General features: G+C 30.6%; 1 protein-coding gene across 1 annotated transcript; it reads left to right on the forward strand.

The window, feature by feature from the left end:
* Positions 1–13,366: 13,366 nt before the first annotated feature.
* On the forward strand, positions 13,367–21,873 carry LOC25483966 (ABC transporter B family member 1). The gene is made up of 10 exons (XM_013612696.3): positions 13,367–14,102; positions 14,182–14,236; positions 14,340–14,515; positions 14,639–14,839; positions 15,377–15,636; positions 15,791–16,107; positions 16,230–16,453; positions 18,407–18,780; positions 19,583–20,300; positions 20,408–21,873. Exons 1-10 carry the CDS (start codon positions 13,746–13,748, stop codon positions 21,689–21,691), a joined length of 3,966 nt encoding a protein of 1,321 aa, XP_013468150.1. The 5' UTR covers positions 13,367–13,745; the 3' UTR covers positions 21,692–21,873.
* The last annotated feature ends 5,704 nt before the right edge of the window (positions 21,874–27,577 follow it).

Here is a 27,577-nt window from a genome sequence, read left to right on the forward strand (position 1 = left end):
GGCTCCACCACCTGTTTCATACAACAACCTACTAAAAAATAAACAAAAGTTTAGAAGTGAAAAGTGATCGTAAAAGTTATGTGTATATGTTATACCAACTTCCCTATTTATGTATACACTCTAGAAGAAGGTTCATTGTATCTAATATTGATTTTAAATATCTCATTTTTTTGTTATTCACATTATTATTATTATTATTATTATTATTATCATTGTATCTAAAGTTTGGTATATTGTAATATTTTATTTATTTTTAATTCAATTGTACTAATACCAATAATGAAGACATATTAGATATATTGGAAAAATAAAAAATCCAAATCTTTTCTTTATTTGATATTTTTTTTTAGCATTGATATTATTATATTTACACTTCATTGTTTATTTATCAACATTATTAATATTATTATTGAAGGTGAGAAAAACATAAGGAGGGTTGAATTGTGTTTTCTTTTTTAAAAACTTAGAGAGAGGGAGAGAGAGAGAGTAGTGGTTCCTTCTATTACACTTTCAAGAAAAGTTCTTACCATTTTACTTCTTTGCCTTCTATTGCTAGTTTTCATTCTCAGTCTTATTCTTAGAATTTTCCTTGCTCCGATTGAATACTCTATGTACTATTTGTACTTTTTTGATTTTAGGATCTAATATATTTTTTCTAGGACGAGTTAAAAAATAGAGCGATAAGATCAAAAGTTCTATCCTTGCCCTCAATAGGAAAACTAGGTGTATTACTAACATCTATCTACTTATTATATATAAAATATAAATCCCTATGATTTTACCATTTTGCCTCTAAGAGGAGCATTTTTGTAATTTCCTGTTGATGGGGTGTGGTTAGTGCCACCTCATCATTTTTATGGTGCATTTCCCATTTTGCCCTTCACCATTTTTTTTAATTATTTTATAATTTTTATATTTTTAATAACTTTTAACTATTTTTTAATTTTTATTTTTTTTAACTATTTTTTAATTTTTTCATCCAAATTCAGTTGCTTCTACATTGTCGTTGTGGGCGATTAAGGTATCGTTTGACTCGGCTTTTTTTTCAACTTCTCTACATTTTTAAGGAGAAGTTAGGTCAAACACACTATCAATTATTTTAATTTCAATATTGTTTAATCATCTCAATCTCACAAATATTTTTATTCACATTGTCATTTAATGATACCAAATACTTTTATTTCCTTTCTTCAACCTCACAAATATTTACACACACACATTAACGTTTAGAGTAATATTTTATGTCCGTCTGTTTGTGTTTTTGTTACGCTGATGCATATAATTTTTTTTAGTGTTGCTTGGTTGAGTGCTACCCCACCGATTTTTTTTAACTATTTTCAAATTTTTATATTTTTAAAAACTTTTAACTATTTTCCAATTTTTTATTTTTAACTATTTTCCAATTTTTTTCTCTCAAATTCAGTTGCTTCTACATTGTCGTTGTGGGAGATTAAGATACCATTTGACTCGTTTTTTTTTTTACTTCTCTACATTTTTAAGGAGAAGTTAGGTCAAACACAATATCAATTAAGTACTTATAAACCCTTCTTGATTTAAAAATCAAGGATACAGAACTGACAAGAGATATTTTCAGGAAGCTGTCACCCGGATTAATGTTTTTGAAAACAAAGAAGAGAATTGTTTTTTCTTTCTATACTTAAAATTTAAAATTGTATTGATGGATGCCGTATATATCAAGCTAAACGTGATACATCAGAAGCAAGAAAAGCAGTTACAAAAGTTTGCAATTAAAACATGGTTATAAGACCAAGTCAAATATTATAAATAATATTATAATAGTTTTCTATTAAAATATTTTCCTATATTTCTTAATTAAAAAATATGGAACACAAAATATTTAAAACTTTTGAAATATACTCAAAATTTACAACATGACATACATGTCGAACACCGAAACACGTCTTCAATCAGAAATAAAACCTAACTTTAATCATACGTGAAGCAAATGATCATTAAGACAACAATAAAACTAGAACTTCCTGTTTCATTCATCTATTTACATGCACTTCAAAAAAGTAATAGTGTAATACAACCAACCAACTAACCCAAATTACTGCCTAAAAAAATTAATTAACACAAACTAAATTATCATAATTACCGCCAGCTCTATACTAAATTTAGGGAATATATATATTTGATCAAATGAAGAAAATTAGCAACACTCACTTTTAAATATAATCTTTAGCACTCACATTTTTATTAAATAAAATTGATGTATGTTTGATTACTTTGAGTGGGTTCTATTTTCAAAATATAGATTGACAGTGATTTAAACTAATAAGAGAGTGAGTATTAGATTTAAAAGAGAGTGTTATTTGCACTACTCTTGACGAAGCACATGGTAAATCTAAGGGTTAATAGGTCTTTACCCCCCTATAATATAGGTCATTTCCGGTTTCCCCCTGTAAAAATTTTATTTTGATTCACCCCCCTGTAAAATATTTTTGTTTTGATTTACCCCCCTAATAGGCCAAACAAAAACGAAAAATTTCTTGAAAAAAAAAATAAAATTGGTTTTTGTTTGGCCTATTAGGGGGGTAAAGCAAAACAAAAATATTTTACAGGGGGGTGAATCAAAATAAAAATTTTACAGGGGGAAAACCAGAAATGATTTATATTACAGGGAGGTAAAGACCTATTAACCCTAAATCTAATGAGCAATCAAAACAAGACTTATTGGACTAAGGTAGTACAAGTTTGACTATTACTTTACCCACCCTATTCATTTCCTCGCGCGCCTTATTATTTTTTTCAAAAATGCCCTTGAAATTTTCGGATTTCATAATCCGAACTGGTGTTTTCCTTTGTTATAGGGTGAAAAAATGAGTTATGGATTTTTTCAGATTTTGTAATCCGAAAATCTCAAAAATAGGGCGCTTTACATGATTTTTTCGGATACACCCTTTTTCAAGGAAAAATAGTTCGAATTATATAATCTGAACTGTATCAGCGCAAATTTTAAACATGTTTATAACATAGATAGTCATTTTATGGACAATATTAATCTTCCTAACTATCATCTTCTGTTTTGGGTCATTGTTACCTGTTCTTAGTCAAACATCGGGTTTTTGGGCTACTTGATCGGATTGCTCCGAAACTTCCACAGAAAATCAGAAAAAATTCAAGGATCATGACTCTTGTAGAAGAGACTTCTTACAGGACTCCGCCCCTCAAAATCCAAAATTTCATCGTTTAGACCCGTTTTTCATTTTTAAAATTTTTCATCTTTAAAATTTGCATTAGTTTTATTTGATTTTTAGAATTTTTTGGTGGTATTTTTATGATTTTATTTGACATGTTTTTAACATTTTTTACTTAGTTATTTTTTTGTTTTAAAAACAAAACTCAAAACTGCTGAAATGTGAGAGAGTCTGATGGGTGATATACGCATTGTCCGGATTTTAGAATCTGAATTAGTGAAACATGAATTCTGATTATGAAATCTGAATTCCACAAGGACATTTTTAAAAAATTTACAGGGTGCGTGAGAATGCAATAGGGTGGAAAAAGTAATATTCTACAAGTTTTGGTCTTAGTGGATAAGTGATTGGGCTGATTGAAATTAACTATACTATAGAAAGGAAATTGCTCAATGTGCCCCTTTAATTGCTCAGAGACCCTCCAAAATGTCCTTTATATAACACGTAAGTGTGACGTTTCGATGGTATCGGAAGCCAACTTCCGATTGCTATGTATTGGAAGCTATCTTCTGATCGCTGTGTATCAGAAGATACGTTCTGATCTGCATCAGAATAATACCATAAAAAAAGCATTATTCTCATATGTTTGACACTTTATTCAGAACATAAATAATTTGAGTTCTTGACATCCAAACACCCTCCATACTTCAACCATTGACTTTTATCAAACTGACGTCAAAGACATTGTATTTTTCGTGATATCTCTTCTCAAAACCATCAAGTGTTTACTTCCTCTCATTTTGTTTTTGTTGAAGGTTAGGGTTTTTGAGTTGTTGATGAAGTAAAAATTGTTTAGGGTTTGAATGTAGTTTAGGAATTTGTAGTTATTGATCAAGTAGAATGTGAATGTGAATATAGTTTATGGTTTAAATTAGTGAAATGTTGTATTAAAAAGATAACGAGCATATGTGGATGTGATGTATCTAAACTAATTTCAGGTAATCTAATACAAAAACTGCATACTTAATGGAAAAAAAAAGATAAATTTTACTTTTGTTGTTTAATTAGTGAATAATCTAATTCAAAAACTGCACATTGAAAGAAAAAAAAGAAAAAAAAAAGTAATGTACTTAGTTGTTTAATTAATTTTAGGTTTCACTTTTTTTTTTTTTTTATTTGGTCCCTAACTTACAGATGTTACATCACCAAAAAAAAAACTTACAGATGTTACAAAATTTGATCATCTGAGGTTTTTTTCTTTTTCTTTTTCATTTTGGTCTCTTAAATTATAAATATTAGACATTTGATTCTTTAATTTTGAATCAAGTTACAAACTTTAAACGTTGATAGAAAGGATCAAAGTGGCTAGCTATTGTAATTTAAAAGACTAAAATATCTATTATTTGTAACTTCTTTTAAAAAAAGAGAGAGAATCTAATGTTCGTAACTTAAGGGATCAAAATATCAAATATATATTTTTAAAGGGTTAATTAAGTAAACAGTTTCTATAAATATCTACAATTTTGTTTTTTAGTTTCTATAAAAAAAATCTTACTTTTTAGTTCAGTTAAAGACAAAAAATACCAACGGAAAATTTTGCAAAGAGCTAAAATACTTATGAAAATTTTTACAGTGACCAAAATGCTATCGGAAAATTTTACTTAGACTAAAAAGTGATATTTTTTGTAAAGACTAAAAATGAAATTTTAAATATTTATAACTATCATTTACTTGATTAACCCAAAGATATAAGTAAAGTGATTTAAATAAGTTCTGATCCACAATGAAGTAGCTTCTAATAACTATATATATATATTATAAAATAATAAATCGATACTTGGAGTAAAACTCATTTGTAACATATATACCTTGCTATCCCTCTGCAAAATAAAAGCTATAAAAACAGTACATATTGATGAATTATAGCTGGTTTCCATATCTAAAAGAAAATAATATTCCCATCATGTAACGGTGTGTGTTCACATGGAAAAGGTTAATCCTTTCCCACCATGGGAAGGTTGAATTCAATGATTAGATTAAGTGAAGAACATATTCTTAACATGATCTCTCAACACTAGATTTTTCTTCACACTATCTTCCAACAATTTAAAAATTCTGAAAATTAATTTTCAAAAATTAAAAAAATATAAAAAAATTCAGATAATTTTTTTTTAAATTTTATAATTCATTTATTGAATGTTAGAATTTTTTTTTATTTCAATAAAAATAAAATTTTGGAAACTAAGATAAGCTTTTATTTTTCTAAAAATAATATATTTTTTAATTTCATAATAAAATAAGATATTCTGAAAAATAAAATAAAAATCTTAAAAAAAATATTTTGAAATTAAATTTTTTAATTTTTCTAGGAAAATAAAATTCTGGAAAATAAGATTTTTGAACAATTGTTTTTTTCATTTTTTCAAAAAAAAAAAATTCTAACATTCAATAAATGAATTACAGAATTAAAAAAAAATCTGAATTTTTTTATATTTTTTCGATTTCTTTAATTTCTGAAAATTAATTTTCAGAATTTTTAAATTGTTGGAAGATATTGTGAAGAAAAATCTAGTGTTGAGAGAGCATGTTAAGAATATGTTCTTCACTTAATCTAATCATTGACTCTAACTTTCCCATAGTGGAAAAGGATTAACCTTTCCCATGTGAAATGGCACCTCATGTAACTAGTACTTGTATTGGCAGAGAAGAAAATAAATATATCGTGTACTATTATCGTGGCAAATAATTATCAACAAAACAAAAAAAGCTGTTGTACAATGTTGGAGAACCATATGTGATAATTTGATATGCCCTTTGTAATTCTGACTTGCCTTTGGAAACACTTTCTTTAGCAAGCACGCCATCATTCCCTGACACACTTGAAGGTTGAGACAACCTTGGCTTCTCACCTTTAACTTAAGCATGCAAAAGAAGGACCAAAGTACCAAACAACATAACGAAAATATGTCTTAATGTACTATATGACACCTCAGAAATGCTTATTAACCATTGTCTTTTTGTTGGATGTCTCTTTGCTTACACTAACCTTCAAATGCATGTAGACAATGCCACATGATTATTTCCACATTTATTGTCCTTGCCCTTTTTTATTTTTGTTGTCTTTTTTCTTCTATTGCATTTGCTTTGGAATGTTGAGGACTGTATCATCATATATCTGCTTAAACACAATGAGAAGAGAAGCTAAATTCTAATGACCAACTGTAATGCCTATCTATCTGTAATATTTGTTTGATGCTCAACCAAATTTTATTGAGAGAGAGATAAATTTGGGGTGGACAAAATATTATTCATAAAATAATAATTTAAAGGGAAATGTTAACCAGTGTCTCGATGATGTTATCACATAATAATGTAATTATATTGCACGACTTTCTTTTCTTAATCTTCATTAGTTCTAGCTTTGGCATGTGAACAAAATGCACTTAAATGAAAGAAAATTGCTCTTCTCACAAAGAGAATTGTTCATTCCCAAAATACCCCAATGTAACTTAACTCGCGTTGGTGTATAGCCCATGTGACTTAATTTACGCTCGGTATATACCAACGTGACTTAAGTCACGTTGTGTTCTCAAATAGAAACAAAACATCAACCATTATGCCATACCTTTTTCAGTATATCAAGTGCGATTTTGAGAACTCCCAAGTGAGATTTTCATCAACTTTGATCAAAACAGCATCAAATTCCACCCCCAACATCAAGTAACTAAGTAAGTGATTATGATCATTTGACATTGATTTTTTTATGAAGGATCTAAAAAACAAATCAATGTCAAGATGCCAATATACAATTTCAGCAAGCTGAGAAGGAGTGGAAGGACCTGTTATTTTGGTCCACAACTAAAATTTAAGTCACGTTCGGTACATCCAACGTGAGTTAAGTCATGTGGCATTCATTTAAAGGTACCTCATTTCTTCATTCTTCTTCATTTGACATCTAAAATCTCTAAAATCTCTCTTAAATCATCCAAAACCTCAATTTTTTCAAGTTCAAATCAACCAACACTTCAATAACAAGTAAGTTTTCATAATCAAGTACCATTAATATTTATGTTTATATGTTACATTTTTCCTTTTAAATTAGAAATTTTTTTAGTTTTAGGGTTTTTTTAATTTTTTTTTTGTGTGCAAGAAATGATACAATGTTTAAATGTAAATGAATTATGTTTCTTAAATGTTTAGATGTTTGCATGTTTATGTCTACATAAACATGCAAACATCTAAACATTTAAGCAACATAAGTTTTTAGTTTTAAGGTTTATGTATAATTTGCACTCCAAGTGATTGCTGAAATGTTTGAATGAGTTTTTCATTGATTGTTTTTAATTCCATATGGTGTAGATCTGAAACAATGGACAATCTGTTCAACGCTCAAGTATGCTTCAACGGTGGAAACCCTAATTTGTTCAAGGTTCGAGACGATGTCACGTTAAAAGAACTAAATGATCAACATGATTAAATCAACCAACGACTCGACTACAGAGACACAAATAGGGTGGAATATGTTTGGTATGGACGTCCATTGTTCGACTCAGATGGGAGATTGATGTTTAATCGGCCGGAGTTAACGAACGACGATGACGTGATGAGCATGTTCTCAATATTTGGCCAGCACAACATGTTTCCGTGGATCGAGATGGATGCTACGTTGCTGGAATCTCCTGAAGATATTCTCAAGAGTTTGATTCGGTTAGATGAAGAAGTTTGGGTAGTATTATTATTTTGTCTCATTATTTTTGTTGGATTTTAGTTTAATTCTTGTTAGTTTGTTGAAGATGTCGGCATTGAAGTGTCTTATACTTATTGTAAAGGTTTGCAAGTCTATTGCAAAACTCACAAGAATGAAGAGAATACATAATGTATTATGTTGAATGAACTATATAAGTTTTCACATCGAATTCCTTTATATTGGATGAGTGTCACAAAAGGGAATGCATTTCTAAGATGTTGTTTCGAGCTTGATCATGTTCCTCTGTCAATTGAAACTTGTCAGTTGGCAGGGAAGTATGATTGAGTTCAAAAGAATATATTGGGATGCATTCCTTTCTGTGACTACTGATCCTATATGAAGGGATTGGATGTAATAACATATATAGTTGATTCGGTAGAATACATGTGTTGTATTCTCTTCATTCTTTTGAATTTTGAAAGAGACTTGCAAATTATACTAAGTATAAGACACTTCAATGCCGACATTTCCGCAAACTTTCAAGAATTTAATTTAAATCCAACATCACGATGATACCACATATTTAAAGAGAATGTAATGTAACTTAACGCTTCGATATATAATCTCAGTAGGGCACTCATGAACTCAAGCAACAACATGCAATATATGTTGGTTTTATATATTGAATCCATCTACAGCATAAAAGGAAAAGTATTTGACAATTTTGGAGTTTGATTTATATAGCCAAAACCCCAAAAAAAAAAAAAAAAAGAAGAAAGAAGAAAAGAAAGAAAGAAAGATGTAATAAGTTTGTGTTTCAGTTTGGGGTTTGATGTATATAGCCAAAACACTAAAAAAAATTAAAATATAGAATTTTTTTTTTGAACGAGCAAAAATGGATTATATAAACACTGCTATAACAATCTTCTCAGCATAAGGTGTACCGAAAAGACTGCTGAAAAAACAAGCAATTCACACGGAATACAACAAGTGGCTAGTCAATGCCTAAATAGGACAAAGGACTCGACCACCACAAATGCTCACCAAAAAGAAATACACGTTTATTGGCTTTCAACCACCACAAAGAATAATACTTTATTTTGTCTAGTAGCTGTCTTATAGAACATTTCTTCTGTTTAAATAATCTATTATTGATGAACCTAGATTACACTTATGATCTCTTAAATTCTTTGATTTAGGTTTTACTCTCTTACTAAGATAAAAATAAAAAAACAAAAACAAAAACATCACTTACTCCTTGACAATTTAGGTTTTTTGAAACTCAAAAACGAATAAACGTGAATGGTTTCAAGAATGCAAATGAAGAGTTGGACGGAAAATTAATAAAAAAGATAACTATGTAGATATAATGACTTAAATGAGTAATATAATACAGACAAACTTAAAAGATTAATTTATTACAAAAACTTAACTTAAAAAATCACACAAATTATTTCACCAAATTGTAAGCATAGAGAACCAAATCTAACATAGTGTGACACAAATTGTTTTTATTTAAACCTTTTAATAATTTAGCATAGTGTTTGATTCCTACTGTGTTTGGTAGAAGAGAAAAAGAAAAGAGAAAAGTTGAAGAGAAAGTGAGTATTTCTCTAGTTTGGTTGTGGTGAGAAATAAGGGAGAGAGATAAAATATGTAGGGCCCACGTTATTTTTAGTCTCAACACAACAGCGAAGAAATAGGCAAGAGTTTCAATTTTTTAATAATTTTCCAATTGTACCCTTTCATTGCATCATAAAAGACAAAAAAGATATAGTGTGTGTTTGGTATGACGGTGGCGAGAATTGATTTTGATAGAATTGATTTTAAGAGAATTGATTTTGATTAAAAGTGAGTTAGATGTAAATTGATTTATGTTTGGATGCACTCATTTAAAAGTAATTCATATGAATTGATGTTGTTTGGATAGATTGGATTTATATTTATTTTTGTCAAAAAAAAAAGTATTTATATTTGGCAAATTCTATTGTACACCCAATAAATTTGGATGTATCGGTACACCAAGTCGTAAAATTAATAATAAATGAGTTGTTTTTTAGAAGAAAAATAATTATTTTCTATCATTGACAACTAAGATAATTAAATTTTATTTACCAAAAGCTTCAACGAAATAAAATTTAATTTTTAAGAATTTTTATTACTCGTAACAATGAATATTGATTATTTTTTATGACAAAATGTAAATTTTTTAATATGATCCTTATAAACAATGAAATGATGGTTTTTTTTTTATGAAATAATGTTTTCTAAAATATAAATATTGACAAATACCTTTTTATTTCATTAAAGTGATCGTTAATTTATATATTTTGTGAAACAAGAGTACCGGTACATTCAAAATTGTGAGTGTACTATAGAAATTTCCTTTATATTTATAAATAACAAATAAATTTTTAACTTCAATAAGGAACAGAAAGAAAACAACACGTTCACCCTCAAAAGAAAAAGAAAAACACTTTCAAGAAACTCTCTCATACCAATTGGATCCCCATTTATGCAAATCCTTCAATTTCATACCAATTGGATACCCATTGACATAGATCTTTCAATTTCTTGTATGTCTCTTTGATTTCTACCATTTTGATTTGCTTCCCCGTCTCTCAATACCCTTCTGCCATTTCTCCTCCTCCCATATCTCTAATATTCTTTTCCCATTTTTTCATCACTCAAAGCTTGTGTGATGGCCTCAAACTTACCAAGGTAAAGAGAGATTTGTATGGCTGTGTGTTTCATAGAGAAAGGGGAACATGCAACTGGCTGAAATCTGGGTGATGTGAAGAAGAAGCAGTTGTGTTGTTTGTGTGAATATGGGTAGTTTGGTAAATCATCCTTTTAAAGTGAAACGTGATTGTTGAATTGCCGTGGAAGCTTCAATTTGTGGCTTCTGAAAAACCCACGTTTGGGACCAAAATCACTTTCTTGGGATTTGATTTTGCAAAACATCCAAACATAAAAAAAATAAAATTGAAACGGTGTTTTGCCTTCAAAACGTGGTTTGGGGCGTGAAAACGCTTGACCAAACAAGCACATAGTTGAAGTCTGGAACTGTTTGTGCATTGCCGTATACATGAGAGAAAAGTAGTGCAAGGACAATAGGTTTTTTAATCTATGAAATGGGCACTATTTTATTTTTTGACACAATCAGTTTTTTTTTTTTATGTACGACACAAGCTTATTAATTACATTAAGCAAATATATATTACTATTTGACGAAATAATTAAATTAATAAGAACAAATAACATAAAAAAAAATATAAATTAATAATTAAAATTAATTGTTTAATTAAATTAATATTGAAATATTCTCTAATCTTTCTCTTCTTCCAAACAATACACTAAATATACTCTATTTCACACCTTTTTCTCTCTTCCCACACTCTCTCTCACCTATTTCTCTCTTTACAACTTCTCTTCTAAACCAAACACACAAATACGTATGAAAATTTATTGGGAGATATCAACTTCTTAAAAGAATCTCAAAATTTTGAAATGATAAATCTTCATACACACCTTAGATTTATCAATTAAAAAAAAAAACCCATATATTATAAAAATAAAATAAAAATAGTAGTGCTCTTTAAGAATTGAAAAGGAATTGACATCCTGTTTAGCTGCTTGTTGCATGACATTGGAAACAAGTTGTCAAAGCCTGAAAAAGGGTGATTGACAAGTGACTTTCTCCATTTCAATTTAACATTTTCCCATTCTAGTTCTGCTATTCTTACGTTATTTAACATATTTTTTATCTTATAAAATACATCATACTCGTTTAAAAAGGAAAAAATAAAATCTACAAAAGAACACTGGTTTTAGGGTTGTCTTTGCCATATGTGTGGCTTACTAATGTGCATATTCCTATATTAAGAACAGTAGAGCCTCCGGTTGTTGGAAGTGCGTCATACTCAGTCACACCCTTTCCATCGATTGAACACTCTATGTGACTTGTGATTGGGTGAGTCTCTATGACGTTTACTTCTCGTACTCAAAGTTATTTCTACTCTTTGTCAATTAAATCACTCAGCAGTGCTAGCTAGTTCCTACTCTTACTCCTAAGTTTTGTTTGTTTATGGGGAAAAAATGAAAATACTTTCCCATTTTATCAAAAAAAAAAAAAACTACATAAAATAAAAATACTATCATCTATATCAAATATAAGAAAATGAATCTTAGTATGCTAAAAAGTGGGATGTCTGTGGTTTAAATTCCGACTCTTATATATATTATATAATATCTTTATCAATTGATCTAAGCTTATGAGACATGTCCTTTGATCATTGGTTAAAAGAATAAACAAAGAAATATTGTGTATGAAAATAGTGATAAGTGATGATTAATTCAATTTTTTAAAAATGAAAAGTTGTAGTTTTCAATGTAAAACTATTATTTTTAGTTTTTTTAACAAATACTCTAACCTTGTGTTTGGATGGGGGAATGTTTTGAGGGAATGTAATATTTTGAGGGAATTCAACTATTTTGAGGTGAATTCAAACAATAGAATTCAACTTAAAGTAGTTGAATTCCTTCTAAACATTACATTTCCTCAAAACATTCCTCCATCCAAACACACTCTTAAAACAATGTTTCATTTTAGCAAAGTTAGTTAAACTAATCATCACTCAATTATATTTTAAAACAAGGTTTCATTTTAGCAAAGACGAGACTAACTCATTTCATTCTTAAATAATAAGTACAAAATAGTTGGTACTCATAAAAAATATAGAACTCAAATGTGATAAGGATACTCTAGCAATACTGCAAACAACAGTGATATATTTATTTACTTTACATGCAAATATAAATAAGGGTTTAATCAGAATAGTTTAGAAATTTTTAAAAAAAATCTTAAAAAAATTTGCATTAAAAATAGAGGAGTGATATTTGTACAACCAATTTTACACAATCTTTGTGACAACCACTTTTTCTCTATTTTTATTGGACAAAAGCAATAGAGAGAGAAAGAAAAAGAGAGAGAATAAAAACAAATATGAGTATGAGATATTGTTTTAAAAGTTGTCAAAAAATGTTGTACAAATATCATTTATCTTAAAAATAACATTTTTTAAATTTTAAAACGGTTAAATTCACCATATTTTAACATTACATTTGTATATTTATTTTCTAAACTAATGCTTCAAATGTATATTTTGCATTTTTTTAATAAATAAATAAAAGAAAACAATGTTAACAAATATAATTGTTGGATATTGGTTGAGGAAAAAATAAAAATAAATTTACATAAATTTTTTTGAGTTCATAACTTTAAGAAAGACAAAATATTTTTATGTATTTTTTGTTTTAAGAAGCTAAATTAACCAACTAAAATTAACATAGAAGAGAATCAAATCTAAAAATTTAAGAAAGAAGACACTCTTAGGTCCAAAGCTAATATTATGACAAAATATTTTTATGTATTTTAAATAATAGTATTAAAACATTTGTTAGCATGACTCGAGAATAAATGGAACAACGGCCTAATTATCTGCTTCGGTCAAAAATTGATGAGCAAGTTTTCACACAGTATTTCTTGTCGGATGAAGAATCTATCTCTCACTGTCTCAGAAATTTCTCCCATATCAGTTTTCACAATCTGTCACTTTCGGATTTTACCTTTCTTTATTTTTACATCTTACACAACAAGCAAGCTAACTCAAACAGTTCATGTTATGTTCCCACTCTCACAAGATAATAAACAAGGAATACTAATATTCATTATACAACAACACCACTTGCAATTCTTATTATTCCTATATCATCACAAACAACAATAAGAAACTTTACATCACAACATGAGCTCAATATATATATTTATAAGATAGTACTGTTACTATAGTAGTGTGAAACTGTGAAGGTTTCAAAGTGTTTAAAGCTTTTTAGCAATGTCACAAGATTCTGATGAAACTATAAAAACCTCCGAGGAATTGAAATGGTCTGAAATGCAAGGAGAACATTCATTATCCAAGGAACAAATGGAAGAAGAAGCTTCATTACCAAAGGACAAAAGTTGTGATGTTTCTAATGGAAATGAGAAGGTTAAGAATGTTGCTTCTGTTGGGTTTTGTGAGCTTTTCAGATTTGCTGATGGATTGGATTATGTTCTTATGATAATTGGAAGTTTAGGAGCTGTTGTTCATGGTTGTTCTTTGCCACTGTTTCTTCGGTTTTTTGCTGATCTTGTTAATTCTTTTGGTTCTAATGCTAATAATTTAGATAAGATGACCCAAGAAGTTGCTAAGGTAAGAAACTTATAATTGAGTCTAAAGTTTTATTCTTTATAGTGAAAATTTTGAAGGTTTTTTTTTTTTTTTTTTGTAGTATGCTCTTTACTTTCTGATTGTTGGTGCTGCTATTTGGGCATCTTCATGGGCAGGTGAAGAAAAAAAACTTGTGTTTTTAGATTTTGATTTTGGCTTTGTTTTTTGTGGTGTTTTTGAGGTTGTGAATGTGATAAGAGAGGTTTGGTTTTGTTGCAGAGATTTCTTGTTGGATGTGGACTGGTGAGAGACAATCAACAAAGATGAGAATTAAGTATCTTGAAGCTGCTTTGGATCAAGATATTCAATTCTTTGATACCGAAGTTCGAACTTCCGATGTTGTTTTCGCTATTAACAGTGATGCTGTCATGGTACAAGATGCCATAAGTGAGAAGGTGGACAAGAAAAAGAAACACAAACCCTTTTATTGTTTTTGATAATTACTTGTTTTATGTCAGTGAATGAGATTGTTAAAATGGTGTTTAATATGGTTAATGTTTTGGTTGTTCTGTATGCAGTTAGGTAATTTTGTTCACTATATGGCTACATTTGTTTCTGGATTTGCTGTTGGTTTCACTGCTGTTTGGCAATTAGCATTGGTTACACTTGCTGTGGTTCCTATGATAGCTGTAATTGGAGGCATTCATACTATCACTTTGGGCAAGTTATCTGGTAAAAGTCAAGAAGCTCTTTCTCAAGCTGGCAACATTGTGGAACAGGTAAGAGACTTGAAAGTGAGATAAATGTACATTGACTTATGTTTGGATGCATTTACTAAAAAAGTGACTTTTATCAATTTATGTTCTGAACTTTTGGTTCAGAGTTGCTTTTGTGTGTCTATATATATGTAATTGCAGAAGCTATAGATATTAGGTTTTATGCAGAAGGTAGACATAAACAGCTTAATTAAGTACTTATAGCACAAACATTTATCATACTAGTGCTTGTGTAATGTGTAAAACCTATTTCTATAGTAAAGGAGAAAAAAAAAGCTACACTATTTTCAAAAGTTATTCTGGAGAGCTTATGAAAATAAGCTGAGTTTATGTAAGAAAGCTGAAGACAGCTTATGAACACGTCATCAGCTGCTTTCATAAGCTCTCTCAAACAGTCTTACAAATGCTTATGTCAGTAGAAAAGTTCAAATAAGTCAATTTAAACACACCCTTAAAGTGGCCAGAAAATAATTAAGTTTTTGTTATATTATATGTGTGCTTGTGCATCTTGGTGTTATTAATTATGAGCCAAATTTGCAGACTATTGTGCAAATTAGAGTGGTGTTAGCATTTGTTGGGGAGACAAAAGCACTACAAGGCTATTCATCTGCTTTGAGGGTTGCTCAAAAGATTGGTTACAGAACTGGATTTGCAAAGGGAATTGGATTAGGTGCTACTTACTTTGTTGTTTTCTGCTGTTATGCACTCTTGTTATGGTATGGAGGCTATTTGGTTCGGCATGACTACACTAATGGAGGACTTGCAATTTCCACAATGTTTGCTGTCATGATTGGTGGATTGTAAGTACTTTATTTTCGTAATTTTTCATGTTTTAGCGAACCTTAGTGGTTACTCCATTCGTTCATTTTAATTGTCGTTTTAAGGTTACTTATATGTACCAAGAAAACCAAATGAATTGTGTTACTTCTAATGAAATTACTCCATTCCTCGCAGGGCTTTAGGCCAGTCTGCACCAAGCATGATTGCATTTACAAAGGCAAGAGTTGCTGCTGCGAAAATCTTCGGTGTGATCGATCACAAGCCTTGTATAGACAAGAAAAGTGAATCAGGTTTGGAGTTAGAAACTGTGACAGGACTAGTGGAGCTTAAAAATGTAGACTTTTCATATCCATCAAGACCTGAAGTTCAGATCCTTCACGATTTCTCCTTGAGCGTTCCTTCTGGGAAGACCATAGCTTTGGTTGGAAGCAGTGGCTCTGGCAAGAGCACCATTGTGTCCCTCATTGAAAGATTCTACGACCCTTCTTCTGGTATACTATGCATGAACTCATTTAGAAGTGATACATTGGAAAATTAGATTTTTTCGTTGAATAAAGTTTTAAAAAAAATGTATCAAACAGGTCCTTAATTTGGTGACCATATGAAATTACAGGACAAGTTTTGCTAGATGGACATGATGTGAAGACATTGAAGCTTAAATGGTTGAGACAACAGATAGGACTTGTGAGCCAAGAGCCAGCTTTATTTGCCACAACAATTAGAGAAAATATACTGTTGGGCAGGCCTGATGCTGATCAGGTTGAGATTGAAGAAGCTGCTAGAGTAGCTAATGCTCATTCATTCATCATCAAACTTCCTGATGGTTATGAAACTCAGGTCAGTCAATTTTTTTAGACTAATGTTGTTTTGTGAATATAGCTTTAGTTAATGCATAATTGTGATGGAAGTTGATCAACTACCATGTATTGTAAAATCAATCATATCATTTCAATCATTTGATTTGAAGATCTAGATAGAAGCATGGCTTGTTCCATCATTGCTAGCCATATCTAATATTTTAAGGGTTTAAATATGTTTTTTATCCCTACAAATTTGGAGTATTTTTTTTACTAAATATTTTTTTTGGGTAGATAATATTAATTTTCATTTTAGTACCTACAAAATTGTTTTTTTTTTATTCCTTCAAATGTACCCCTTTTATTTTTGGTCCTTGTTTTATTTTAGTCTGTGTAGTTCATATTTGGGACTAAGATCAAATGGTCTAAATGTTATGTTATATAGATCAATTCCAAATTAAATAAATATTTTAAGGATTAAGACAAAAAGAGCAAGGACCAAAAGCAAAATGTTGACTATTTGTAAGGACTAGAAAAAATGATTTTTTTTACAAGACCTTAAATCAATAAATGTTGTAACCAAAAAAAAAAAATCAATAAATGTTATGCTTGTAAGTTTACTTTAAACCAGTAAAGATCCTATGTAAGATTGTAAAGATCCTATGTAAGATTGCATGGGATGTGTGACAAAATGGTTGGAAATTGAGATGTGAAATTTTACACATGATTAGAGTGAAAGATTTTCCTTATAAAATAGAATAAAATAGTACTCCATGACCACATTGAAAAACATAATTATATGATGTATAATATAATCATAACATTAGGTAACTAAAGTTACATAGAAAGAGGATATTGTCTCTAGACTTTATGACACTTTTGTAAGGTACAAAAAGGAGTAACATTTATCAATGCAAAATGTGAAACCCAAGTTTATGGATCTTGACCAGATTTTTTGTTCGGTTGGATAAATTAAGAGTCTGTAATTTTATCTTGTAGTATTATATGTATTTAAGTTAGACACATTTATTTTATTTGGTCAACTAGCAAAAGCTATTATTCTTTTAATCAAACTTTTTTTATAGAAGTCAAAGGCAGAAGTGACTGGTCATACATTGCATATGAAAAGGATCAGAGGGTAACATGCTTCAGTAACAATGCATGTGCAGGAATGCAGAGCAATTTGTTCATATTAACAAATAATAAACTAAATATAAACTAAACTAACAAGTTGTAGATGCTCAGAACATTATATTTTATAACAAAAAACAAACCATGACATTAGGCTCTTTATGTAATGTACTAAAGTTAGAACTTGTGAGTTACATAGGAACTATATAGTATATGATTAATATATGATGGACTGAAACTGCCAACTGATTTATATAGAAAATCTTAGTACCATACTAACATGTCTCTTGTTACTATAAGACAGGTTAAATATGTTTTTTTTTTATAATGAAGATTAAATATGTTATTAGTCTCTATAAAATTGTGAATTTGTAAGTTTAGTTCATACCTAAATTTTATTTAATTTAGTCCCTATTTTTATCATTTTTTATTGAAAATGCGCGCTTTTAGTCCATGCATTTAGTCCCTATAGAGGCAACATAAGGACTACAATAAAACGAAATTTATATAGGGACTAAACATGAATAATCGTAATTTTATAGGAACTAAAAAACATATTTAACCTTTATAAGATGAGTAGTGGTATTTGTACACCTTTTCTAAACAACTTCCATGACAACTTTGTATTTCTCTATTTTGATTGGTCAAAATCAATAGAGAGAGAAAAAGGTAGAGAGATAATAAGAATGTAATGTAAGTATGAGAGAGAAATAATAAGAATGTAATGTGAGTATGAGAGAGAAAGTTGTCAAAAAGTTGTTAGAAATTGGTTGTACAAATATCATTTCTCTATAAAGATTGATAAACAATGGATTTTTTTTAACTTTTGTTTGGTAAAAAAGTAAATTACTTGAAATGTTAGGTAGGGGAAAGAGGGCTGCAATTATCAGGAGGACAAAAGCAGAGAATAGCAATTGCAAGGGCAATGCTGAAAAATCCAGCAATTCTTCTCCTAGATGAGGCTACAAGTGCACTGGACTCTGAGTCAGAAAAGCTGGTTCAAGAAGCTCTTGATAGGTTCATGATTGGTAGAACAACTCTTGTAATTGCGCATCGCCTCTCTACTATTCGCAAAGCTGACCTTGTTGCTGTACTTCAGCAAGGAAGTGTTTCCGAAATAGGAACTCATGATGAACTCTTTGCTAAAGGCGAAAATGGAGTTTATGCCAAGCTTATCAAAATGCAAGAGATGGCGAATGAAAGTTCCATGAGCAATGCCAGAAAGAGTAGTGCAAGGTAAGCTTTTACCAATGCTGAACATTTTCAGATGAAATACTTCCTCCGGTCTCGGATACAATAAAAAACAATCCTTTAGGAAAAGTTTATCTTATTTAATTTTTTAAGGTAATAAAAAAAGGTAATAGTTTTTTTTCTAAATTGTCATTCATAGGAACTTGTTCCATGAGAATAGGAGAGTTATTAGATAATAAAATCTAAATTATTTGAAGGTATTTTAGTAATAATGATATTTAAAGTTACATAATTAGTTAAATTTTGTTTACATTTTGGAGTCCAAATTGATGTTGTTTTCTCACACGTTTCTGCTTTTATAAGCAATCTTCTCTTCTATTTTTCAAAAGTATTCGATGTGAGACTATTTGTTTGAAACATAAACACTATGTTGCTAGGTGCCGGCTGTGTGTCAAATGTCTGTCATTTCTATTTTATTTTTATTCTTGTAATATTTTAAGTTAATTTTAATAATAATATTTATATTTTCAACATGTAATTGATTGTTTTCCTAGATTAGATAGAAAATTATCTATAGTATACCGGTTAAAATATTATAACGTGCCGCAAACGTACCGAAGCTCTATACCCCCAAACGTACCCAATTCTTCTCATGTCGCGTACCACGTACCCGAACCCGTACCACGTACCAAAGCGAATTACGAATTATGTTCCTATGTTTTGGACCACAAAATATGACTTTTTTGTTGCTTATATTGGTGAGGGATTACTGATTTTGTACATCTTTTAACTTTGCATTTCTTAAGCTGATGATAAATCATCTTAATGAATTTTTTAAAATTTGCAGGCCTTCAAGCGCTCGAAACTCTGTAAGCTCACCGATAATTACTCGGAATTCTTCATATGGTGGCCGGTCCCCATACTCAAGGAGGTTGTCGGACTTCTCTACATCGGACTTTAGTCTGTCCTTTGATGCATCACATCCAAACTTTAGGCTTGAAAAGCTTGCATTCAAAGACCAAGCTAGTTCCTTCTGGCGACTTGCGAAAATGAACTCTCCTGAATGGCTATATGCATTGATTGGTTCCATAGGCTCCATTGTTTGTGGATCCCTAAGTGCATTCTTTGCTTATGTTCTCAGTGCTGTACTCAGTGTCTATTACAATCCAAGCCACAAACACATGATTAGAGAAATTGAAAAATACTGCTACTTGTTAATTGGCCTTTCATCGGCTGCACTTGTATTCAATACATTGCAGCACTTCTTCTGGGATACTGTCGGCGAAAATCTGACTAAACGAGTGCGGGAGAAAATGTTGAGCGCGGTACTCAAAAATGAAATGGCATGGTTTGATCGAGAGGAAAATGAGAGTGCTAGGATTGCAGCAAGGCTAGCTCTTGATGCCAACAATGTTAGATCTGCCATTGGAGATCGGATTTCGGTAATTGTGCAGAACACTGCACTTTTGCTTGTTGCTTGTACTGCAGGGTTTGTATTGCAGTGGCGCCTTGCCCTTGTCCTCGTTGCTGTCTTCCCGGTTGTTGTTGCAGCAACCGTTTTGCAGGTTTGCTTTTTAACATTTCTTTCAGTCGTGCTTAGTAGTTCCATTTCGCATTTCAGTTGTGTCAGTATTTAATATTTTGTTCTTTTGCATTTTTAAATCTTGAACAGAAAATGTTCATGACTGGTTTCTCTGGTGACTTGGAAGCCGCTCATGCTAAGGCTACACAACTAGCTGGAGAGGCTATAGCCAATGTAAGGACTGTTGCCGCCTTTAATTCGGAAAAGAAAATTGTTGGCCTTTTCGCCTCGAACCTTGAAACTCCACTACGACGCTGTTTTTGGAAGGGACAAATTTCTGGAAGTGGATATGGAATAGCACAGTTTGCACTCTATGCTTCATATGCTCTTGGTCTTTGGTATGCTTCTTGGCTTGTGAAACACGGCATCTCTGATTTCTCTAAGACAATCCGAGTTTTTATGGTTCTCATGGTCTCTGCTAATGGTGCTGCCGAAACTTTAACCTTGGCTCCTGACTTCATTAAGGGAGGTCGAGCCATGAAGTCGGTTTTTGATCTCCTTGACCGTAGAACTGAAATTGAGCCAGATGATCCAGATGCTGTCATTGTCCCTGACCGTCTTCGTGGGGAAGTAGAACTCAAGCATGTTGACTTCTCTTATCCAAGCCGACCAGATATGCCGGTTTTCCGCGACCTTAGTCTTCGTGCAAGAGCAGGTAAAACTCTTGCCCTTGTAGGCCCTAGTGGATGCGGTAAGAGCTCGGTTATTGCACTCATACAAAGATTCTACGATCCAACGTCTGGCCGAGTCACGATTGATGGAAAGGACATAAGGAAATATAATCTCAAGTCCCTTAGAAGACACATTGCTGTGGTGCCTCAAGAGCCATGCCTATTTGCTACTACTATTTATGAAAACATTGCTTATGGTCATGAATCTGCTACCGAAGCCGAGATTATTGAGGCTGCAACTCTTTCCAATGCTCACAAGTTCATATCTTCTCTGCCAGATGGATACAAGACATTTGTTGGTGAACGAGGAGTTCAATTATCCGGCGGACAGAAGCAAAGAATAGCGATTGCTCGAGCTTTTGTGCGAAAGGCAGAACTTATGCTTCTTGATGAAGCAACAAGTGCACTTGATGCCGAATCCGAGAGGTCTGTTCAGGAGGCCCTCGAACGTGCCTGCTCGGGAAAAACAACTATCATTGTTGCACACAGGCTATCAACTATAAGGAATGCCAATCTCATTGCAGTGATTGATGATGGGACAGTTGAAGAACAAGGCTCACATTCACATTTGTTGAAAAATCACCCGGATGGGATCTATGCACGCATGATTCAGCTGCAAAGGTTGACAAATAGCCAAGTCGTTGGGACGGCCTCGAGTTCAAGTTCTTCAGCAAGAACAAAAGTAGATGAAAGAGAAGGCTAGCAGTTCAGGCCATATATGATATATACCAAATATAATTGTTGGCATTTTTGTTAGTATAGTTTATTTCTCATCCCTCATTTCCTCCTATTAAAGAATGTACCTTTTTGTCTTTATGAATGTTACCAAGGAAGAATTCAGGAATGAGATTGAAATAGGTAAATAGATATATCCATCTTTATGAATTTATAAAGCATCCTTTTTACATGTTTGTCAAATGTTTCTGGGTTTTGCTAAAAAAATAAACAAAATAGATTCAACCAGTGGGGATAAGATTTTGGGCGGTAGTGTAAATATTTTTTTGTTTCTTCTAACAAATCTGTTCATCAATTAGATCTAACCCTATTTTTCTTGGTCTCTATCGATGAAGGACTTAATTAGATTTAATTTTATTTTAAAGTATTTTTTTCAACTAATTTATCTATTTAATATTAATAAATATTTTAAAATTATATTTTTCTTTTTTATGCCGTGACCGCTCGGTCCGCTCCTATGTTAATTTTCATAATTTTTTTCTCTTTGTGAAATTAACTTCTTCTTTTTTATCTATCAAAAATATTCAACAAAATGTATCAAATTTAAGTCACTTGCAAATTTTAAAATAGTATATTTATATTGGCTTATTTGTTCCAATCATCCCTCAAATAATTTCAAGTTTTCATTTTAGTCCTATAATTAATAAAACGTACCTTTTGGTCCCTCATTTTTTCCTCTGTTTGCCAAATAAATCCCGACGGTTAACTTTTAACTCTAAATGTCTATGGTGGACCAACTTTAAAAGTGGTCCATCGTAAACCTTATTAATTTTGTTAATTTTAACCGTTTCATTTTTTAAAAAAACTTGACCGTAGGATCATGCAAATCTATTATATCTTACCGTGAATCATAAATACATAATTTTTTTCTCATGTCTTTAACATCAGTATTTATATAAAACCCAATAAAATAAATTAAAACTTATAATTTTTTCTACAACTTATTCTTCTCCAAAAATCATAAATATTCAATTTCAAAACCCATAAAAGAAAAAACTTTAATCTTCAACTCAAAACCCATAACAATTTTCGTGAGAGAAGAAGAACATGCATCTTCCTGGAATTTTTTTCCATTCAAATGTTGGCTAACAAACTCTGTAGAAGCCAAATTGCTTTGTGTGTCACACCAGCTTTATTGTTGGAAAGCTAAGAAGTTGACCTTTCGAAGCCAAATTCATCTCTCGCCACTTTACTGAAATGTTGTGCTTTTTATTGATTTTGTTTTACTGAACCATGTTATTCCATCTCTAGCTCAAATGGTGGCTAACCATGTTTCACAATCAATTTTTTTTCCATCTCTAGCCACCATTTAATTTCATTCATGAAGAACAAAGCCTCCTAGAGAACAAACCCAAGGCTAATCGAATCATAAACTGTTGAATCGAAGCTTATGCAGTTGCAGCAATGAACATGTGAAGTGACAATTTATCAAGAAATTGAATTATTTGTTGCATAAGAGGTTAATATTTAAACAAAAAATCTTCATATTATAAGGATGAAATTAAAAAAAAAAAAAATTACAGGGGGAAAACCAGAAATGACCTAAATTACAGGGAGTTAAAGCACTATTAACCCTTTTTCTTTCTTATTGTAACTAACAAATGAATGTTATTTTGTAGTTTTAAAACACAGTCATATATCTTTATTATTATTATGAATTTATTATATTAGATTTAGATATCGTTTTAAATTCCACATAAACATCCCACACATTTGATTTTAATTTTTTTTAAGGCTTAAATATGGTTCTGGTCCCTGCAAATATAGCCAATTTGGGTTTTGGTCCCTGGTAAATTTTTTTTTTGAAATCAATCCCTGCAAAATTTTTTGTTTTTTAAAAAGGTCCTTCGCCCCACTTTCTTGCCTATGTGTCAGATTTTTGCTTACGTGTCACGTGCTGACTGTTCAAATTTGCATATGTGGCAGCCATGTCATTTAAAAAACAATTTTTAAAAAACAAAAAACATATTTACTTAGTAAAAATTAAAACAAATAATTTTTATTAATTTAAAATAAATATAATTAAAGAAAAAGGGGGGAAAATTTTAGGGTTTCATTTTCCCCTTTTCTTCTCACGCGTTCCTTTTCTTCTCCATCTTCTTCTCAATCGCCCTCTTCATCTTCTTCTCAATCGCCCTCTACTTCTCAATCGAATCATCTTCATCTGTTCCTTTTCGTCATTCAATCTGAAACCTAACACAATCGATTCACTTCAGGTATGTTGGTTTCGTGTTCGTTGAATCCGTTTTCTTCTTTTTCGTTGTGGTTTTGGTTTGTTAATGTATGGCTGCGATTTTTGCAGGTTTGTCTTGGAGTTTGGCGAAGGTGCAACCGACGGCTAGGATTTTGTTAGGGTTTTCTTTATACTGTAAGTTTTCCTAAAAAACAACATATTTAATGTCGAAAATAGTAGTAGTTGTGTGTATTTATGACTTACAGTATAAAGAAAACCCTAACAAAATCCTAGCCGTCGGTTGCACCTTCGCCAAACTCCAAGACAAACCTGCAAAAATCGCAGCCATACATTAACAAACCAAAACCACAACGAAAAAGAAGAAAACGGATTCAACGAACACGAAACCAACATACCTGAAGTGAATCGATTGTGTTAGGTTTCAGATTGAATGACGAAAAGGAACAGATGAAGATGATTCGATTGAGAAGTAGAGGGCGATTGAGAAGAAGATGGAGAAGAAAAGGAACGCGTGAGAAGAAAAGGGGAAAATGAAACCCTAAAATTTTCCCCCCTTTTTCTTTAATTATATTTATTTTAAATTAATAAAAATTATTTTTTTTAATTTTTATTAAGTAAATTTTTTTTTTTGTTTTTTAAAAATTGTTTTTTAAATGACATGGCTGCCACATATGCAAATTTGAACAGTCAGCACGTGACACGTAAGCAAAAATCTGACACATAGGCAAGAAAGTGGGGCGAAGGACCTTTTTAAAAAACAAAAAATTTTGCAGGGATTGATTTCAAAATTTTTTTTTACCAGGGACCAAAACCCAAATTGGCTATATTTGCAGGGACCAAAACCATATTTAAGCTTGTTTTAATGATTTTCAAAAACTTTAATTAATAATAACCATGTTAAAAAGTATATAGAAAACTATTAGCTAGCTATATACTTCTACAGTTTCATTCATATTATAGGGTCGAAGATAAGATTTAAACTTTATCCGTGAAAAGATGAATGAAAAATTAAAATTTTCAGAATTTTTAAATTGTTGGAAGATAGTGTGAAGAAAAATCTAGTGTTGAGAGAGCATGTTAGGAATATGTTCTTCACTTAATCTAATCATTGAATCCAACTTTTCCATGGTGGGAAAGGATTAACCTTACCCATGTGAAATGCCAACTAAGTTTATTCATGTTCATTTTTTCGTATCACACCTATTGTTAAACTGTGTTCATCGTTCATTTTTTCATATCACGCTTATTGTTAGACTTTCTTTTCATTGACTTGTGTTTTATTCATACATAGACATTTCTTCATCTCCCATGTCTTCCTCGTTATTTAAAGATGGTGTATTTCACCTTTCTTTTATTTGACTTTTGTTCAACGGTTTCAACCCTTACCTCCTCCACTTTACTATTTTGGTGTGCGTGTTTTTTTTCTCAATGTTTCATCATTTTCATTATCTTTATTTTTTTTCTTAGTGATTGCCTCTCTTCCTACCTCCCTTTTATTTTTTTGTCGTATGTGTGGGTTTCAATTTATGTTGAAGGGTTTCAACGTTTTTCTCCTCCCCTTTACTTTTTTTGTTGTATGTGCATTTTAAATGGAGAGAGTAATGCATATTTACAAAGTTTTTTTTAACGAATACATAATGTATTGTTTAAAACTTGTTTAGATGAACATATTATTATCATTAGAAGACACTTAGTCTTCGTACATTTTCTCAAAGCATGACTAGTGAAGAACCATACGAAAAGAATGCAAGGAAAATGGACACAAAAATATATTTATATTATATTTTCATATATTTATCTTGTATGGTTCTTCGTATCATTAGAAAAAAGAATCACTCTTATGCATAAAAAGTAAAATTATTTTTCTCCTCTCATACCGTGTTGGTCGGTATGACTAGTGTTTACCTATAACACAATTAATCAATCAAATTAAACTATTTAAGCATATTTTACCCCTTTACCTTTCGACCATTATCCTAACTCAATACATTTCTTAGTTTAGTGGCTAAAAAACCCAAAAAAACAATGTATTTAATGATCGCTGAAGTAGTTAAGCAATCTATAAGTAAGAGTCATATTTTATTCCTCAGCTTAATTGCTTAAAGAAAGAGAATCACAATTGAAAACTATCCACCATTGCCTCAAATAACTTTCTAGTTTAAAATAATCCGTTTACTTGAACTTATTTGATCTTTTTTTCTTCTTCATATATTCCTTCAATTTATTTAATATATCTAAAAAAAAATTAAATAAATGGTTCAACTAATACAATATTTAATGTGTTTTAAAAATAATAAGTGTCATGCTAAAACACACTCGTTAAGTAGCTCAAAAAAGAGAAAAATGTGTTATTAATTGTTGATTGTACAATTTTCAAAATTATTGTTACATTTGATTATTTAACAAGTGTACGTTTATTAGCAATTTTCATGCACTTGGATGAAATAATAACGCATCTTTTATGGCTTAACCAATATAAAAGTATAAATATTTTGAAAGGGAGCCTCCACTCGTTACGGTTATTATACTCAACTTGAGAAAGTATGTATAAGTTGCGTGTAGATGATAACCAATATCCATAAAACAAAAATGTCAGTATTTTCAAAATAAATAATTTATAATGTCTAAATCAATTTAATCAAACCCCCTGAGCTTAGCTCAGTTGGTAGGGATATTGCATATTATATTCATGGGCCGGGGTTTGAACTCCAGACACCCACTTCTCCACAATTAAATTGTGTGAGCTCTAGCCACTAGGCTACTTGACATAAAAAAAAAATATCAATTAAATCAAATTAAACAGGGGAAAATTACACTCACCTCCCCTGGATTTATGAAAATGACACTAACACCCTCTCTAGTTTTAAAACATACATTTACATCCCTTAAATTTTCCTTTAATAGACAGACACCTCCCTTGATATTAACACCGTTAATTCCGTTAACTTTTTAAAAAAAAAAGAAAAAAAAAATTCAATTCCGTTAATGGGGGCAAACCTCTCTTTGATAAAGGTATTCCTAACATTCATGAAACCATAGGGTTGTGGCTTCTTAATTTCAGATGGATTCACATCGTTATTTTTATTTTTGAAGAATTTACATCATTAATTGTGCCCTTATCCTTGATAAAAAAAATCATGTGTTATAAATAGTCGATTGCACAGTTTTCAAAACTTTACTACTACAATTGATTCTTTAACAAGTGTATGTTTGTTAGCATTTTTCATATACTCGAATGAAATGATAATGAATCTTTTATGGCTTAACCAAAATTCTTGAATTCGAATCTCACATATGAATACAAAAGTGTTAAATATTTTGAGAGAGAGTCTCTCCTCATTATGGTTATTATACTCAACTTAAAAGAGTATGCATAAGTTGCATGTACTCCATCCGGTCTTATTTATAAAAAATATTTGACTTTTTTGATTCATTTCATAAATGATATTATTTGATTTATATTTTAGACAAAATACACCAAATATTCAATGAATCTAAAAAGTTAAATTTTTCTTGTAAATAAGAGGTAGATGATAACCAATATCCATACAACAAATAAATAATTTCTAATTTCTAAATCAATTAGACATCAATTATTCTCATAAATTAGACATCAATTTTTCGAAAAAAAAAAACTTTTATCCTATTAACACACTTTGG

Source organism: Medicago truncatula, chromosome 1, assembly GCF_003473485.1.
Source record: "Medicago truncatula cultivar Jemalong A17 chromosome 1, MtrunA17r5.0-ANR, whole genome shotgun sequence".
Lineage (NCBI taxonomy): Eukaryota > Viridiplantae > Streptophyta > Magnoliopsida > Fabales > Fabaceae > Medicago > Medicago truncatula.